This window comes from Tremella mesenterica (genome assembly GCF_000271645.1).
Source record: "Tremella mesenterica DSM 1558 unplaced genomic scaffold TREMEscaffold_19, whole genome shotgun sequence".
NCBI classification, from domain to species: Eukaryota; Fungi; Basidiomycota; class Tremellomycetes; order Tremellales; family Tremellaceae; genus Tremella; species Tremella mesenterica.
In genome coordinates, this window is record NW_006711243.1 from 406,517 (window position 1) to 421,881 (window position 15,365).

Genomic DNA, 15,365 nt, shown 5'->3' on the forward strand with positions numbered 1-15,365 from the left:
CGGAGGTCCGAGGAAGCTGCCGCTAACGGGGGCCGTGCGTGAGAGATTGACGCTAGAGCGGCTATGTTACCGCTTGCGACAAAAGACATGTCCATGTGGCAGTTGGCGACGCTATGACCCTCTTTTTCTGGTTTCGTGGGAAAAGTGCGGGAAAAGGTAAAAGGTGACATCATAGATGCAAATTACCCTGAGGGGAGGGAATCATTCAAAGTGGAACAAGTGCGTGTTCGATCAATGCGAGGAATGAGGTCTTGCTCAAATTCATCGTCCTCTTCTGCCCTTGCAGACTATCCTGCCACGTCGGCATGCGCACCCCCACCGCTCATGATCGATATCACCACCCTCCCTTTCTACCCTGCGATCCCCGGTGTTTCCCATGATCCAAAGCAGGCTAGCTGCTAGCAGCAGATCGTGTCAACACGCCCCGCTTTGCTGTTTCTCACCTAAGTTACTGTATAAATATCGTTCTCTTCCCTCGGGCTTCCCATCTGACTGACATTCTTTCGTCATATTGACTCTTACTCTGACTCATTCCTCACTCGCCCTTCTACAGCAAACACGCAACAATCATGTCCGCATTGATGATGACTCCCGCTCACTCTCCACGAGAAGTCTCGCCACATTCCTTTCAGGTGGCCACGTTCGAAGTCGATGGCGTACTCTTTGACATGGCGAGTAAAGTCTTCACTTGCAATTTGATCTTCTCGCTGACTTACGTCAGGACGGAACTCTCACCGACTCTATCGCCGCCGTCGAAGCCGCATGGACGGCAAAGGCCCACGAACTCGGTCTTGAACCAAAGGCAGTCATCGCCGCCACCCATGGACGTCGAGCCAGTGACAACCTCATGAGTCTTGTCCCGAACTTGAAACCGGAACATGTTGAGGTAGAAGTTGACCGTGAGTACGCCGGGAATGTAATCAACTTCGTTTCCTGACATGTTTCACAGGTTTCGAGAAATCCATTCTCGCCTTTGCCGACACTCCCCCTCTTTCTCGCAAGAACTCGATGGCGTCTTCCAGAAAGAACTCCATGGTTTCCACCCCGCTCAGTTCTATCAGTGCTTCCACCATGTCGTCGATGGCTCCAATGACCCCTCTTGAGCCTCCCACCCCTCGATCCCGTCAAGGGTCCATGTCGCTCGGTTCGGCGCTCTCGATGGCCTTGACAAAAGTACAGGAAGCCGAGCCTGCTTTGGGGTACAACGAAACCGACGACTCGCCCTTCGACGACGATGACATTATCGACATGAGCGTGCGTATTCTTCCTGGCGTCCGCAAGCTCATGAACTCGCTTCCCAAGGGAAAATACGCCGTCGCTACCTCCGGCGCCAAGACTTACTGTCACGGTTGTTTGACCCGTACCGAGTGAGTCTCTTCATCGTCTTCTCGAGTTTTAGTTGTAAGAATATGTCATGTCGCTGACAACGACAGAATCGAGATTCCCGACGTCTGCGTGACAGCTGATGACCCTCGTCTGGAACGTGGGAAACCGTTCCCTGACCCTTTCCTCCTGGCCGCCAAAGACCTCGGTGTAGATCCCACCCATTCAGTCATCTTTGAAGATTCGCCTTCTGGTATCAAAGCTGCGGTTGCCGCGGGTAGCATTGTCATTGCCGTTTGTACGTCTCACCAACGTGAACAGATCGAAGGGCTCGGGGCGCATTACATCGTGGAGACGATGGAACAGGTCAAGGTCGAGGCGCAGGCTTCTGGCAAGTTGCGCTTCACGGTGAGGTACTAAGGTGGCGCTGTTCGTCCTAGATCTTAGACACCTTAAGTGTGGGGTTTGGAGAAGTCAGAAATTGTATCTACTAGATTTATATTGTAGATACATAGATTTGCATATGTAGCTAACATTTCCATGCGTCGAGAGAGCGGAGGTATACGAAGTCGTGCAACGAAGCTTTACGTAACAGACCCACACGAGCCTAGTCACAGAGATCCCTGCCGCGAGCCTATACTGTACATGCAGTCACCTTGGTCGACAAGTTGCCCCGTCCACCACGACTTGACCAATGTTCCTCCATTTCACCCACCACCGCGGGTCATTTGCTCTGTCTCCTGTATACATGCTGACCGCTGAACCTCATGGCCCATCGCTTAACGAAACACGCTGAACGTAAGTCCAAAAAGTGTGCCACTGTTGACACGTACCTGAGAAATCCATAACGAAAAGTGTAGGAACTGACTTATCCCGCCGGACGGTCCGATGACTACTGACATGTCATGCATATTTCAAGGAGATGGCGGGTTGAAAGCCAAGTCTTATTATACTTGACCGATTTTAAGAACTTGAAGTGAAATCGTATCCAGAGTAGAGTCTACACGAATCGTCACCTCAGCGCGTTGTCAAGCATTTTCGAAACTGTCTAAACCCATAATGCCCTCGTTGAACACGGGAGTGGGGAGAAGAGGTTGTGCTTATCACGACGGTAATATGGTGCGTTCTTTCCGCTCCTTGTCAATCTCTCTCCCTCCAACAGTGTGTCATTTTATGATTTCCGTCTATCTCGTCGGATGATTGTATGACGCCAAGACGTCTTCGAGTCTTACTCGTTTGGTCGAAGGATGGGAAAAGGTTGGATATCGAAAACTTAGGAGGAAAATGAGTTAGTATTGACACGACGCAGAATGGTCAAACGTACGATTCAAATGGACAACCATGTGCCACTCTAAGTAAAGAAGATAAAGCTTATGTAGCGGCCGCATCGGTATTCTGTGAGTTCTGTCTTCTTCCCTTACTCTTCCCAATTCAAGTCATCCATATACATACTTCCTTCTCAAACTTCTGTGGCGTGCCTCCATCTGCCCCTGCTCTAATCAAGTGGAGCGGCCGGATTATGGTGTTGGTGATGGAGGGGACGATTCACGTTCACCCGACTTGAGTTGGGAATGGTAGGGGCGAAGAACGTACCAGCTGTTACAGTGCCCGAGACGATCATGTGCCAGGGAACGAGAACAAATAGTCAATGGGGTAGAAGAGAAATATAAATGTTCATATCGCTTATGTTCAAGGTGTATCAGTCCTTCTTATCCTCGGTACCATTTACCTAGTCCGTTTCCTCAGAGCTAGAAAAAAGTCTCAAAGATCACAAGAAATACCAACACGTCCAATGTCACATTTAGGTTCTCCACTTATTCGACCTTCTACCAGAGTCCCAGTTTCCCCTTCACCTATTCAACCACCTCGACGACCAACGTTATCTCCACTCGCTTCTCAAGGCATGTTACCTCTTCCCTCGGAATCTTCTCACTCTTCTCATTCTTCTCATCATACACATGAATCTCTTGGGGTACAATCGACACATTCGAGTCGATCACCTTCCCCATATTCTCCAAATTCGGAAAACGGTTCATTCACTTTCCCAATCCTTTCTGCTGATGGTCATCTTTTACCACCTCCATCTCGTAGAACAGAACCTCGTCCTCTTCCACTTGCTCCTGCTCCAGTTGCATCAGCCTTACCATTCCAAACTACTTCACCTAGTTTACCTATCCTTTCTCCTATTCCAACAAGTGCACGTTGGTCATATTCCTTCGACTCACATCCACCGAGAAGTGTACCACGTGAAAGATCTTGTTCTCCTTCTCCTCATGGCGGTGGAAGAGGAATGGCGAGAGGAAAAGGAATAGGAAATGAAGAAAGAGTTTCTTTATACCCTAGTGTCAACGTGAGAGAGGACGGATCGATAGAGTTGTTGAGGGAAGATTATCTTTCGACCTCTTCCATCAGCGTTGGATCTTCGCCTACCATCAGTTTGGTCAGGATGCACGTTCCTCAGAGAGCCGTGTATCATAGATCCATGTCGGCAGAAGGGGAAGAATTACAAGCTGGTGATATGTCCGATCAAGGTCATGGGCGGTAGTGCAGTTAGTTTACCAGAATAATTGTACAGGCTTCGCAATCTTCAGCAGTAATTGGAAGCTTCGTCTCGTATCTGGGTAGTGGATTCAGTGTTGGTTCAAAAAACAGAAGGACAGCGAGCAAAGATACTCTTATTTTGGTAGTACATTCTTGGCATCTCATGGACATTTCTTTCGACTGAGGGCTCCGTAGAATGGTGAGATTGTAAAAAGTAGGGTGGAACAGAAGTATGTGGAGGATTGAGACCAGATGCATAATGTACCAGTAAACCACCAAAAATGAACAAATTGCGTATATCATGCAAGGATATGATGTTAGGAGATCGCACAAGACTTCCAAGAAACAGCATAACATCATCTTGACAAAGAATTCTGTGCTTGTAATTGAGAAAACAGATCCTATCCCAGTCAGCTTTCAACCCGACAGAGGTGTCGCAAATTCGACTCACCTCGGCAGTGGTATCTTGTGGACCAGGAGGAGGCAATCCATTCTCTCTCAAAACGAAATTCACCAGTAAAGCCATTTGTTCACTGGTGATCGTCGTCGCCCCGGCGGGAAGAGATGGTCCTACGCTATCTCAGCCACGGTATGTTATCGAGCGATAAGATACTCACCAGTCGTCTTCGGGCGCAAAAACTCGTGCTCCAACAACTCCTCGATGGTCAAACGATGTTCTTTCCGATACATCAGACATCGCTTCATGGTGTCGATTGCAGCTGCGTTGACGGTCACCGCCAGCGTGTTCGGATCCACAGGATTGCCGTCTGTGCCCGTCGCATGTTTTGGAAGGGAAACTGTGGGATAATCAATCCGATGATTTGGATCGGCGATAGTGTTCATCTTGGGCAAAGGACCTCCGCCGATATGCTGAAAGGGAGGAGAACCATAAACCATTTGATATAAGATGCACCCAAGTGACCATACGTCACTAGGATATGAGAGCTGCTATTAGCAGGGCAAATCATAAGAGATCCTGACCGTGCTCACCTTCAATACCTTCTGGTTGTTCATTCTTTGTATCGCTTCCGGAGACATGTAATTCACCGTCCCGATCTGAGGATCAGTCCATTTCTTAACGATGTCTCTCACGTACCTGTTGATCTCGCTGTATATTCACAGTGTCATTGGCGACAGCCTTTGCAATACCAAAATCGATAATCTTTAGACGACCTTTGACTAAGACAAAATTGGCAGGTTTTAGATCCGTATGTACCACATTCTGCAGATGGACAGCATGGACGGCTTCGAGCATCTGGAGAAGTCAGTCCGGATCCCTCATCCATCAATCTCCTGTCACTCACCTGCTCCCAGTACAAACCGATGAAGTTCATATTCAGCCGCTTGCCACGTTGTTCATCCAGCAACATGGCAAAATCGATCTCGCCACATTCCATAATCTGCATCGTTAGCATGAATAGCCACAGACAAACAAGTCCAGACTGACCATCATGAGCATCTTCGGTCGATTAGACGGAGTAAACGTGATCTGATGATCTATGAGCTGGATGACCCGATCGTGTCCTCGGAGTCGCTTGAGCAGCTCGATTTCGTTGGTGTAGCTGTGATACGTTTCGGCGTCAGCACGTTCCAATGAAACGCGCTTTAGAGCGTATATGATTCGCTTTGTGGGGCAGAGAACAGAATAGACTTTTGATGAACCTCCTTTCCCTAGAACCCCGATACGTTCGTAGGTAGCTCCATTGACCTGTTCATCAGCCCACAATCCAAAGTTCCTTCATTGACTCACCAAGAAGAACCTCTTTGTCGTCGCGGCTGCATTGACCGGTAAGGTGGCAGCATGACCTGTAGCATCTCCGTTGAGTTGAGGAGCGGTGTTGACCATGGTCGGAGCTGGATGATTGACGTGTGGCTCCGGCTGGGGTACCGGGGCGGGAATGGGGGCTGCTCGGAGAGCAGGTGTTGGTTCGGGGGACACTCGATGTTCTCGGTCAGTTCGAGGAAGCGGTGCTTTGTTGAAGGCACCGCTGGTCTGAGGACGAGGTACATCGGCGAAGTCGATCTGATCCAAAGGTCTATGCGACGATGTGCTTTGAAACGGTCGATGTCCTCTGTCTTCGGGTCTGGCAAAGGGGCGATATGGTCTGTCGGCCGCATCTATGGCTTGGGATTCGGAAGCACGATATCGATGTTTTGTTTCAGGCTCAACTGAGCTGGCTCTGGAAATTGAGGAGGGACGTGAAGGCTCTTCATGTATTGGAGGATAGAATGAATGTGAAGCGACCGGACTGCGTCGCTGTGTACGCCTAACCTCGTCTGATAGGAGGGCACGGTTCTCAACGGGAGAGATTGATGACGCCCGGGAGAAGGAACCGGATCCTGGCTCCAGCTTTGGTGAGGCTATACAAAGTCAGCACAGAGTCTTCTTAGCAGTAAGACAACGTTCACTCACGGACCAACACAGGGCTGTCACGACCTTCAGCGTCTACCATGGTCTCTTCCGCATCGGCAGAGGGTATCACCCTTCGGGGTGGTCCGAATCTTGACAAACCTCCCAACCGTCTGCCCGTTGACGTGGCTCCAAATGTACGTTCTGTGAGACCAGGAGTGACAAAGTTATGCCGGGGTTGTATTGTGGAAGATGTGTTCTCTTGGTTGATGGAAGATGCTGAGGAAGTATGAGTTAGTCCTGATCGAAATGTTGCGGTTTGAGTATGAGCTGTGCTACTCGTCAATATCTGGCAAGTCAGTTGACACTTTGGATCAGACTTGGCACAAGCACTCACACCCTCCCGATGATCTGGATCCACTTTACGACGAGCTAAGGGTGCTGAGACAACTCTTTGGAAAGTTCTACCGGTATAAGGTTTGCTGGGTCCGCCGAGCGGCTCATAGCTGCTTGATGCGATGGAACGACTGCTGGAGGCAAACATGTGATCAGGGGGTGTAGGCACCATAGAGGAAGCAGAGGCGGTGGAGGCGTCGGTGAGGGAGAGAACATGGGCGGAGGATGACGATGAATGGTCAGAGGCGTTGCTTCTTAAAGGTGGTGTGTTCAACATCGAAGTGGTCTTGGATAAAGCGGAGGCCGGTGTCGCGGCCAAATGTGTTCGGGTTGATATACTGTTGATGTCGAGGTCGGCTAATCGATTGCTCAACCCATTGCCCTCATCGCTGGAAGGCTTGTCCTTGGTTCTCAGCCAGTCAAAATGAAAGTCTGGCTCTTCGACAGACTTGTCAACGTTGTCCCACAGAGCATCAAAATCGCGGTGTTCCGGAGGTGATTGATTTGGCAAGGCGAGCTGTGTCATGGCGGAAGATCGTGTTGGTCCTATCTGTGAGACCATCCGGGTCGACGTGTAAGTCACAGGGGTAGGGACGAGCGCAGCCGTCATTGAAGACAGCGGTTGTGACGTGTGAAGCAGAGCGGGAAGGGTATACAAGATGAATGAGATGTGAGTGTGACTTGGGGAAAAGAAGTCAGTCGGGCGCGTGAACACTACGAAATGAGGATATAGGAAAGGGATAAGTAAAGCCACGTGGCGAGCTTTACCAAGTCTTTGTTTACGTCGATGCATCTTTGTATTTGCGACGAAGTAAAAAGTCTTATTAAATGCACTCTGCTAACTTGCATTCCTTCTTTCTTTTCTTACTTCTACACCTATCATCTTCCCAAACCATCGTCGTCATCATCATCGTCCACATGTCCATCCGTCACAGTTCACAGTCAATAGTCTAGTGTGATATGCCATTTCTTTTCATTCCTTCTCTCTCTCCCCCACAGGTATTGCAAAATAGAAAGAAGACTTGGTTTCATACATCGGGCGCGAGGGCGATGCAGAGCTTGCTGGTAAGAGATCAGAGGTCGGACAGGGTATCTATTCGGAAACATTGTATATCAGAGTCGTCAGGGCTGGATGCTAGAGCATCGCCCGGATGTGATTATGAGAGTGTAGAGTACAGGAAGCTGTTCAAGTCAGATACATGCCTGTCATCGACTGTGCAACAACGCTTACAGGTTGTTGGTGGCCGCGATTGCGATCGTGTTTTCCCGTGGATGCCAGCTGGCGTGTAACTGAAATGCGTCAGCTCAGCATGCAAGGGCCAAAACGGATTCTCACTATCTTCTTGCCAAAGTCAATCTGATCCGTTTGCATGACTCCCTTAGCTGGCACTGGGGTTTTGCCCCGAGCACCGCTGACCTTTTTCGCCTTAAAGGCCGATTTGTCCGCCTGAAGCACGGTGTCGGCGTCGGTGTTGACATCATATATCCGGAAGTAATTGTGATAGGACCCTGTCAGGACACTACTGCAAAAGGTCAGCATTAAGATACCCTCTTCACAAAAAACCACGCGGGCTCACCTGCTGTCGCCACTGAATGTGCATTCAAACTTGTCAAATATACAATCGTTTTCGTACAAGTCGCACAATTTTTGCTTCAAGTGCTCATGTATCTGGATCGTCTTGACCGGTTTGTTCTCCATGGCAATGTCCCAGACCTTCAAGGTCAAGTAGTCTCGGGATAAGATGTATCGGCCGTCCCTAGAAAATTTGACGTCGGAGATGGAGGAAATGATTTCTGAAAAGAAGGATTTTGTCGAGGGGTCTTCCTCCTCCTCGAACACTACGGATCAGAGTCATTCACTGATCAAATACACAACTCACGTTTGGCATGTTGATCGCACAGGGCTGATTCTCTCATGTCGGCGAGTTTGATCGTACCCTTTGAGCTCGAGTACATGAATAGATTACAATGGATGGGATGAAATTCTGCGGCGGTGATAACTTCCGTGAGCTCTTCCATGTTAACGGGTTTGATATCGACAATGTCTGCCTGCATCAGTATTGTGCGGTCTTTGAGGAAGGAATGACTGACTGAAGCTTTGATCGCTGATATTCAAGTTCCATAAATTGACCCTCAGATCATCTGCAGATATGTACGTTTCGTCGTCCGAGTTGACAGAGATAGAGTTGATGTGGTAGGCGTGGGCGTTTGCATACACCTTGCGTGGTACAGCGGCCGTTATGGAGTCGTGAGTAGTCATTTTCGGCAGCCGTAAGGGTTGTTGCCCTCCTGGAACTGCACCATCGGAATGATTGTTCTCGGCCACGACTTTGATTTGCTTGTCGAAAACCTTCCACAACTTGATGGTTTTGTCTATCATCATCAGTCTGAATCTACAAACACAGAATTTTTGACAGGTGGACTGACCGTTTGTGCTGAGCAAGAAATGAGCAGCATTAGATCTCTTGCACCATTTGATCCGATTTATCTTCTCCTCGATTTCTAGAGATTTCAGATAGTCAAACTCTGGCTCGTGCGATTGAAACTGTGGGCCGGCGTCAGCACAAGCATGGTGACATGCAAAAGGTCACCCACCTCTGTGTAAAATTTGTATTCGCAACCTCGTTTCTGACATGGTGTGAGCATTCCACAGGGACCTAGACGGTGTGAGACATACCTGTTCGTTTCTCTCGAAAAGCACCACGCGACCACCCTTGTCCCCTGTTGCTAGATAGTCACCAGTGTGATCAAACTCGACTGTTGATATGATGTCGGCTGTGGTCAAGTCAGCGTCTTTGACATGGAGGGTGCAGAGCACGCAGTGTCGCGTGACAGTCAAAAATCAGTTCACAAAGGGGAGGCAGAGATGAACGCTGTGAGAGTGAGGGTGATTTGAAACATACTTACCCTCTGTGATATCTTCCACCTCGCCCTTGTCGCCAAAGCATTGGGCGAATCGCCACTGGCCACTTGGCTCAGCATCCATGTCGGTGCTGTAGGGGTATAGGGTAGAGTGTGACAAAGAAGATAAGAGGACAAAGTGGTTGGTAAAATCAAAGGAGATGTGATGGGTCAAGCTTTGGTGGAAGAGAGGTCGAGTTGCGGCGCTGGCCGTTTCCTTGACTCTGGTGGCCAGCCTTTGGGCGGGATGTGGAAACGGAAAGAGGAGAGGAGTTTTGATGAGAAGCTGGATTGAAAGTGTGAGATAGGAAAAGTGTCAAAAGGAGTGAAGAGAGGTGGATTGAATGTAAGGAGAGGGGGAGGAGGGGAGTGAGTGAGTATAGAGAGAGCGATGTGGTGCGAGTACGAGTGCGAGTACTTTGCGGGTGGTGCATGGTGCAGCGTGACGTTGGTTTTGGTGAACCATGACTCGTTTATTGTCAGGCTCACTACTTAATCAGCCTGACATTTCAACTCAGACCCGCACAAAAACCCTCGTCTTCTCCTCACCTCGTACACACTACACTTACTACTCAAATCATACATCACGCTTACAGCCAACAAGCATCATGCCCATTGCTCCCATCGTCGGCAGGGTGAGCCACACTTTTCACTGCAACACTTTTGAGGCTGACAGTTTCAGCTCAGAAAACACATCATCGCTGACATCTCCATTGCGTACGTCTCTTCCTCCGCTTATGGAATTACTCAGGAGGGTCGCTCATCATTCCAGACTAGGCCTTGGAGCGTCTGCCGGTTACTTATTCTGGTGAGTTTATCACCAAAACAAAAGACTAAGCTTACATGGACAGGTATGGTGTTCACATTCCCCAGAGTAAGTACTCCAGAAGTCCTTATCTTTCCGTTGTGATACCGCTGACAGAGACCTCAGTGAAACGTCGTGACAACTACTACCTCAAGCTCGAAAAAAGCTAGGATCGTTCCACTCGGTAGAGAATTGGGATTGTCTCCCATGCAAGACCCATTGTGATAGTCTGTCCGACCGTTGACCTACTGACGACTTTCCTCTCTTCTGATTGGTCGACCCATGCTTGTTCATACATGGGTCGAAACCACCCTATCGGTCGCATCTATCACCGAGACGGCTCCGGATCTGACCCCTCGAGGACGTCTTGGTCGTGAAAGGACATCCAACAGGGGTTCAAACCACACTTTACAAAGGAAACTATCCAACCCTTCAAAGATCGACCTCACCTCCACACTCGCATCACTGACTTTTCCCTCACGTATACAGATGGGCTTACTGCGCTTTGTTTGCAGAGTGGTCTTCAGAACCAATATCTCAGAGGGCTGGCCCCACAACTGGATCCATGCTAACGCGCTGCCGGATCATCACAAGCAAGGTGACGACTACATCCAGGGTGATCATCGTTGGCCGGCCCTTCCGGAAGTTTCCAAGGAGGGTGCGGCAGACGCCTATGTTCCGAAAGAGGTGGCTATCATTCAGTCAAAAGCGATCAACAACTTGAGGGATAAGAGAGCTGATGTGAGTCATGAGAAGTCTTTCGATGTGGGTGTCTGACGATGAGGCGTTCTTCGACCATTTCATACTCCTGTGCAACTACTTCCAACATCCAGATCGTCACAAGGGCAAACATCTCTTCCGTCATCTAGACAGACGACATGATGACGATCAATTGGTACATCCACCTCATCAAGTGATCTATGTGAGTTCTCATATGCGTTACGAAGGTCTCCTGGCTGAGGGTAGAAATTCAACCCGCCTAGTGATAGACTTTCTCATTCGGACTACAGGTGGTTGATGCTGGTCATTCATTACGCTTCAATGATAGACGATCTCTTCCGTGTCCCTGTGAGTCAGTCCTCATTTGACTGCTGTTCTACTCTGACTTTAGGGTACACACTTCCGATTTGGCTTTGGCTTCTTTCTCAACCTCGTCCCCGAGGTCGGGGATGTAATTGAGACCTTGTTCAATTTCATCATTTGGATTTACGTTCCTTGGCATACCGGATGCTGGCGAATGATATACGGCAAAGTTCTCCGCATAGAATTTCACAACTTTATCATTTGGTATGCTCAAACTTCATCGATCCCTACAGTGGAAAGCTGATCGCAGTTTAATCCCTTTTCTAGGAGCCTATCTTTCGGCTCAAGTTCGTCCAAACAGACGCAACAGTCGTTTACTATCATGTTTCATGAGCGTCCGAAGTGCCATGGCCAAAGATGTGAGGCGTGGGGATGTATGGGTGTCGAAAGCGGAGAGTATGGATGCGACCCCTTTGACACTGGCGGATTACTTGGGAGTGGACGAGATCAGTTATGGTAAACACATACGCCGAGTGTTCATGGGGCGCGGAGATAGGTATTCGAGGAGTTGATGGGGTCGGGGGCTATGCTTATACATGACAGTACATACGAGTACAGCAACATGTGATCCAGTGACTCGGAGGTAGTGTACTAAAGGCGAGTAAACAAGCTCAGCCCCTTTGGCCGATGGCCGTTGGCCCGATGCTGTTGGCATGATACGTGTTTTGCCTCCAGTACTCGAATATAAAGTATGGTTGAAATGACGTGGAGGGGCCTCCACTTTGCATGTCCGCTCCTGTCCTTCACACTTTCCACTGAGCTTTTTCTTACTCGCTTTCCAACCTATCATGGACGGCTATCAACTTCGAGCGGAGATTGACCCACCTCATCAGAGCGATGTCAAAGCCGTTCTCTCCATCAACCCCACCACCTTGGTCACCGCCTCGAGAGATCAGACCGTTGGAGTATGGTCAATTCAACCTGACGGGCAAGTCAGTCTTATCCATCCTTCTTCGCCTCATCCAGCCGCCATTGACTGACGGTACAGGTCCGACTTGCTTCTATTCTTCGCGGTCATGACGCCTACGTCAACTCTTTAGCCCATATACCTCCGAATGCCAATCACGAGGAAGGTTAGTTCATACCTATCATTCATTCAATGTTCTGGTTCATTCTGCCTGATTGAACCTTCTTCAACTTACACAACTACTTTGTGCTTACCCACACAGATCTCATCGCATCCGGTGGAAACTCTTCTCTCATCCTTCTGCATTCCCTCAAGACTTTAGATCCTGAACCTGTCGAACATCTAGCGGGACATGGTCTAAATGTCTGTGCACTTGCTTACAGCTCTAAATTGGAAAAACTCATCAGTGGTAGTTGGGATACCACTGCTCGTGTATGGTCTCGTTCTTCTGGAAGATGGGACACGGAAGTCGTTCTGACAGGACACGAAGCTGCCGTATGGGGAGTCGCGATTCTTGATGAGGGTTCGAGAACGGGATGTTATCTTACTGGTCTGTACCATCTTCCCTTCAGAGGTTAGCATCATTAACAGTCTAGGTTCTGGTATGTTTTTTGTCATCTAGGCCTGGCGTAAGGTATGTGAGTGAAAAACAAGTTGATATAAAAGCCGATCTTATGATCAATCTCTGGAACGACAAAGGAGAAATTTTATCTCGTTTCAAAGGTTCTCCTGAGCCCGTTCGAAGTATCGCCATATGTCCTGGTGGAGAGACTTTCATCAGCTCATGTAACGACGGGTCAGTCAACCTTTCCCTCCGAACGTTTGTCCTTGTTGATGTGTAGACTCATACGCTCGTGGGATTTGACCGGAAGTATCACCAGTGTATACAAGGGACATGAGTGTTACGTGTATCAAGTTCTTTACGCAGGGAAAGAAGTAGTTTCTTGTGGAGAGGACCATACTGCCGTCAGTGACATTTACTCTCGCATGAATGCACGGCTCATGAGTAGAGGGTGTGGGAAGAAGGAGTCCTCAAAGCTACAATCTCTCATCCTTGTCAAACTGTTTGGTCTGTAGGGGTGTTACCTGATGGAGATGTGGTGACGGGGGGTTCGGACGGTAGAATCAGGATTTGGACCAAAGAGGAGTCACGATTCGCTCCAGAAGATATCAGAGAGGTCAGTTTGACTTTACTTTTGATCGTGGTAGCGCTGATAGGTGTAGGCGTATAGGGCACAACTTCAAGAACCCGTCAAGTATGTCTCGGTACAATGTTACAGGAACACGAATCTGAATGTGTAGTGAACCATCTGAAGAAACTGACCAAGTACCCAAATCCCAGCAGCTGACTATCGACATCGACATCAGGTGAGTCATCCTCGTGAAGTCTGATGGGTGGAGGGAGGATGACTGACGTGTCAGCGACGATAGTCCACCTATCCCACTTGTATTTGATCCCAGTTGTGAGTGGCACCTCATGGTGAGCTACATTGTAACTGAACCGTAGCCGATCCACGTCAAACAGCAGAAGAGTTTGGAAGACAACATGGTCTGTCAGACAATTATATCAACCAGATCGAAGCGTTCATTCGTCAACACCAGGGATCAGTTTGATCTCATACTTTAGTAGACATCCTGTCAATGGATTCTCACAAGATTGAGTATCTATCGAATTATGCATCTTGCATATCTACTCTTTTCAACATCCGTGTCGCAGATCACAGATTTCACGTATTGTCCTCAAAGATCACGGACCTCTCCAGCTCAACGATGAGTCTTCTAGTTCGGTCTATCAACCTTCCCTCAACTAACTTCCCCTGTAAGTTGTATACGAATATGGACTGAGCAACAGGGGAATATGATAATGTTGATCCGAGTCGACACGATTGAAAGTTATCTAACATTTACCTCATCTCTTCTTTCTCATAAATGAACCTCTCACTCACCTCTACCAAGGGGTAAAACGCTTCTATCCCGATTACCTTGAAATAATCTTCTGTGAAAAAGGTCATTTTGTATACTCCTGGAGATAATCTGCTTCCGGAAGAGAGTAAATCAGTACATCTGCCATCTTCGTTGGTCGATCTGATTGTCAGTCCATCGGACACGGCTTCTGTCTTGATATCTGGTCCAGACTATACGTTGCATGACATAGGGGTTGAAGGACTTACCCCGTCGCAAGTTTTCTGGGTAATTCGGAAGAGATGAAATCTTGGACGGCACCGGCCAAGCTGAGACATTCTAATTGAACTCGGATACCCGAGGCGGGTGTACCTCTAGAAGCGTCTAAAACTATCTGTCAGTTGATCGTCATTGTCGAGGTTTCGAGACTCACCATGACATGTGATCGGTGAGTGAGACATGTCAGAGGCGGTTTTTTGTAAATTATACTCGTATTGTGTAGTAATAGTAGAATAGGTGTAAGGTGCTGTATAGGCGACTGAGATGAAAAGTAAGGTAAAAGTAAAGTAGTGGTTGAAATGGGGCAAAACCGGATAATCCCGTCACTTCTGTAATTATTCCCCTCACTTTTTCTCCGTTTTTCCCAAAACACGCCACTCAACCTTTCCTTCACCTCACTCCACATCCACATACCATCACTCCACATCCACATACCATCACTCCACATCCACATACCATCACTCCACAACCACATACCATCACTGCTGAGTCAAAACTCCCACTTCAAAACCATGCTCAGTTCTCTGCTTTTTTCACTTAACCTGCTCCCACACATGTGTTCAGGTCAATCACCCTCTTTTCGGGCCCGGAATCACATACCGGCTCGATATGCAGTCATTTCCATTTTCCACCTGAACTTACGCCCGAACTGCCACCCCAACCTCTTCGGGTCCCTTCGGTCCACTTCGGCTCACTTCGGAGGTGCTCAGTACTTCTTTTCTTAGGCAGGTTTGTAAAACTTTTCGACTCTCCACTATCCTCTACCATTCCTGACCTATCATACGTCCAGTCACGAAAAAAAAATTCTACTCACGGGTACTCACCCAAATCAGGAGGGTTCGCGTTTCTTCAGAGGTAAAACCGTCGACTCAGAGCCA

At 48.5% G+C, this 15,365-nt stretch overlaps 7 protein-coding genes across 7 annotated transcripts; 4 read left to right on the forward strand and 3 right to left on the reverse strand.

Moving 5' to 3' along the window:
* Positions 1 to 510: 510 nt before the first annotated feature.
* Positions 511 to 1,743, forward strand: TREMEDRAFT_46110 (uncharacterized protein; the record flags this gene model as incomplete). Its single annotated transcript, XM_007008224.1, has 4 exons — positions 511 to 671; positions 722 to 899; positions 950 to 1,367; positions 1,434 to 1,743. The coding sequence occupies exons 1-4, from the start codon at positions 570 to 572 to the stop codon at positions 1,741 to 1,743; spliced, it is 1,008 nt and encodes a 335-aa protein (XP_007008286.1). The 5' UTR covers positions 511 to 569.
* Positions 1,744 to 2,382: 639 nt separating this feature from the next.
* TREMEDRAFT_66249 (uncharacterized protein) lies at positions 2,383 to 3,868 on the forward strand (the record flags this gene model as incomplete). Its single annotated transcript, XM_007008323.1, has 3 exons — positions 2,383 to 2,442; positions 2,633 to 2,720; positions 3,018 to 3,868. The coding sequence occupies 3 exons, from the start codon at positions 2,383 to 2,385 to the stop codon at positions 3,866 to 3,868; spliced, it is 999 nt and encodes a 332-aa protein (XP_007008385.1).
* Positions 3,869 to 4,100: 232 nt separating this feature from the next.
* On the reverse strand, positions 4,101 to 7,136 carry TREMEDRAFT_46112 (uncharacterized protein; the record flags this gene model as incomplete). The annotated part of the gene is made up of 8 exons (XM_007008225.1): positions 4,101 to 4,265; positions 4,316 to 4,434; positions 4,482 to 4,809; positions 4,855 to 4,920; positions 4,961 to 5,119; positions 5,169 to 5,264; positions 5,312 to 5,562; positions 6,299 to 7,136. 8 exons carry the CDS (start codon positions 7,134 to 7,136, stop codon positions 4,221 to 4,223), a joined length of 1,902 nt encoding a protein of 633 aa, XP_007008287.1. The 3' UTR covers positions 4,101 to 4,220.
* Positions 7,137 to 7,381: 245 nt separating this feature from the next.
* TREMEDRAFT_46114 (uncharacterized protein) lies at positions 7,382 to 9,627 on the reverse strand. The gene is made up of 10 exons (XM_007008226.1): positions 9,518 to 9,627; positions 9,288 to 9,385; positions 9,206 to 9,238; positions 9,038 to 9,155; positions 8,702 to 8,983; positions 8,491 to 8,655; positions 8,188 to 8,449; positions 7,947 to 8,133; positions 7,842 to 7,900; positions 7,382 to 7,792 (listed from the first exon to the last, which is right to left on the reverse strand). Exons 1-10 carry the CDS (start codon positions 9,594 to 9,596, stop codon positions 7,768 to 7,770), a joined length of 1,308 nt encoding a protein of 435 aa, XP_007008288.1. The 5' UTR covers positions 9,597 to 9,627; the 3' UTR covers positions 7,382 to 7,767.
* Positions 9,628 to 10,119: 492 nt separating this feature from the next.
* On the forward strand, positions 10,120 to 11,986 carry TREMEDRAFT_66252 (uncharacterized protein; the record flags this gene model as incomplete). The annotated part of the gene is made up of 10 exons (XM_007008324.1): positions 10,120 to 10,146; positions 10,194 to 10,319; positions 10,363 to 10,385; positions 10,472 to 10,537; positions 10,832 to 11,057; positions 11,101 to 11,238; positions 11,283 to 11,384; positions 11,428 to 11,603; positions 11,650 to 11,855; positions 11,943 to 11,986. 10 exons carry the CDS (start codon positions 10,120 to 10,122, stop codon positions 11,984 to 11,986), a joined length of 1,134 nt encoding a protein of 377 aa, XP_007008386.1.
* Positions 11,987 to 12,187: 201 nt separating this feature from the next.
* Positions 12,188 to 13,737, forward strand: TREMEDRAFT_66253 (uncharacterized protein; the record flags this gene model as incomplete). Its single annotated transcript, XM_007008325.1, has 9 exons — positions 12,188 to 12,331; positions 12,388 to 12,472; positions 12,569 to 12,856; positions 12,973 to 13,102; positions 13,149 to 13,272; positions 13,317 to 13,484; positions 13,531 to 13,562; positions 13,635 to 13,674; positions 13,729 to 13,737. 9 exons carry the CDS (start codon positions 12,188 to 12,190, stop codon positions 13,735 to 13,737), a joined length of 1,020 nt encoding a protein of 339 aa, XP_007008387.1.
* A 230-nt stretch (positions 13,738 to 13,967) lies between these two features.
* TREMEDRAFT_46118 (uncharacterized protein) lies at positions 13,968 to 14,759 on the reverse strand. The gene is made up of 4 exons (XM_007008227.1): positions 14,642 to 14,759; positions 14,478 to 14,598; positions 14,253 to 14,391; positions 13,968 to 14,203 (listed from the first exon to the last, which is right to left on the reverse strand). Exons 1-4 carry the CDS (start codon positions 14,667 to 14,669, stop codon positions 14,114 to 14,116), a joined length of 378 nt encoding a protein of 125 aa, XP_007008289.1. The 5' UTR covers positions 14,670 to 14,759; the 3' UTR covers positions 13,968 to 14,113.
* Positions 14,760 to 15,365: the final 606 nt, after the last annotated feature.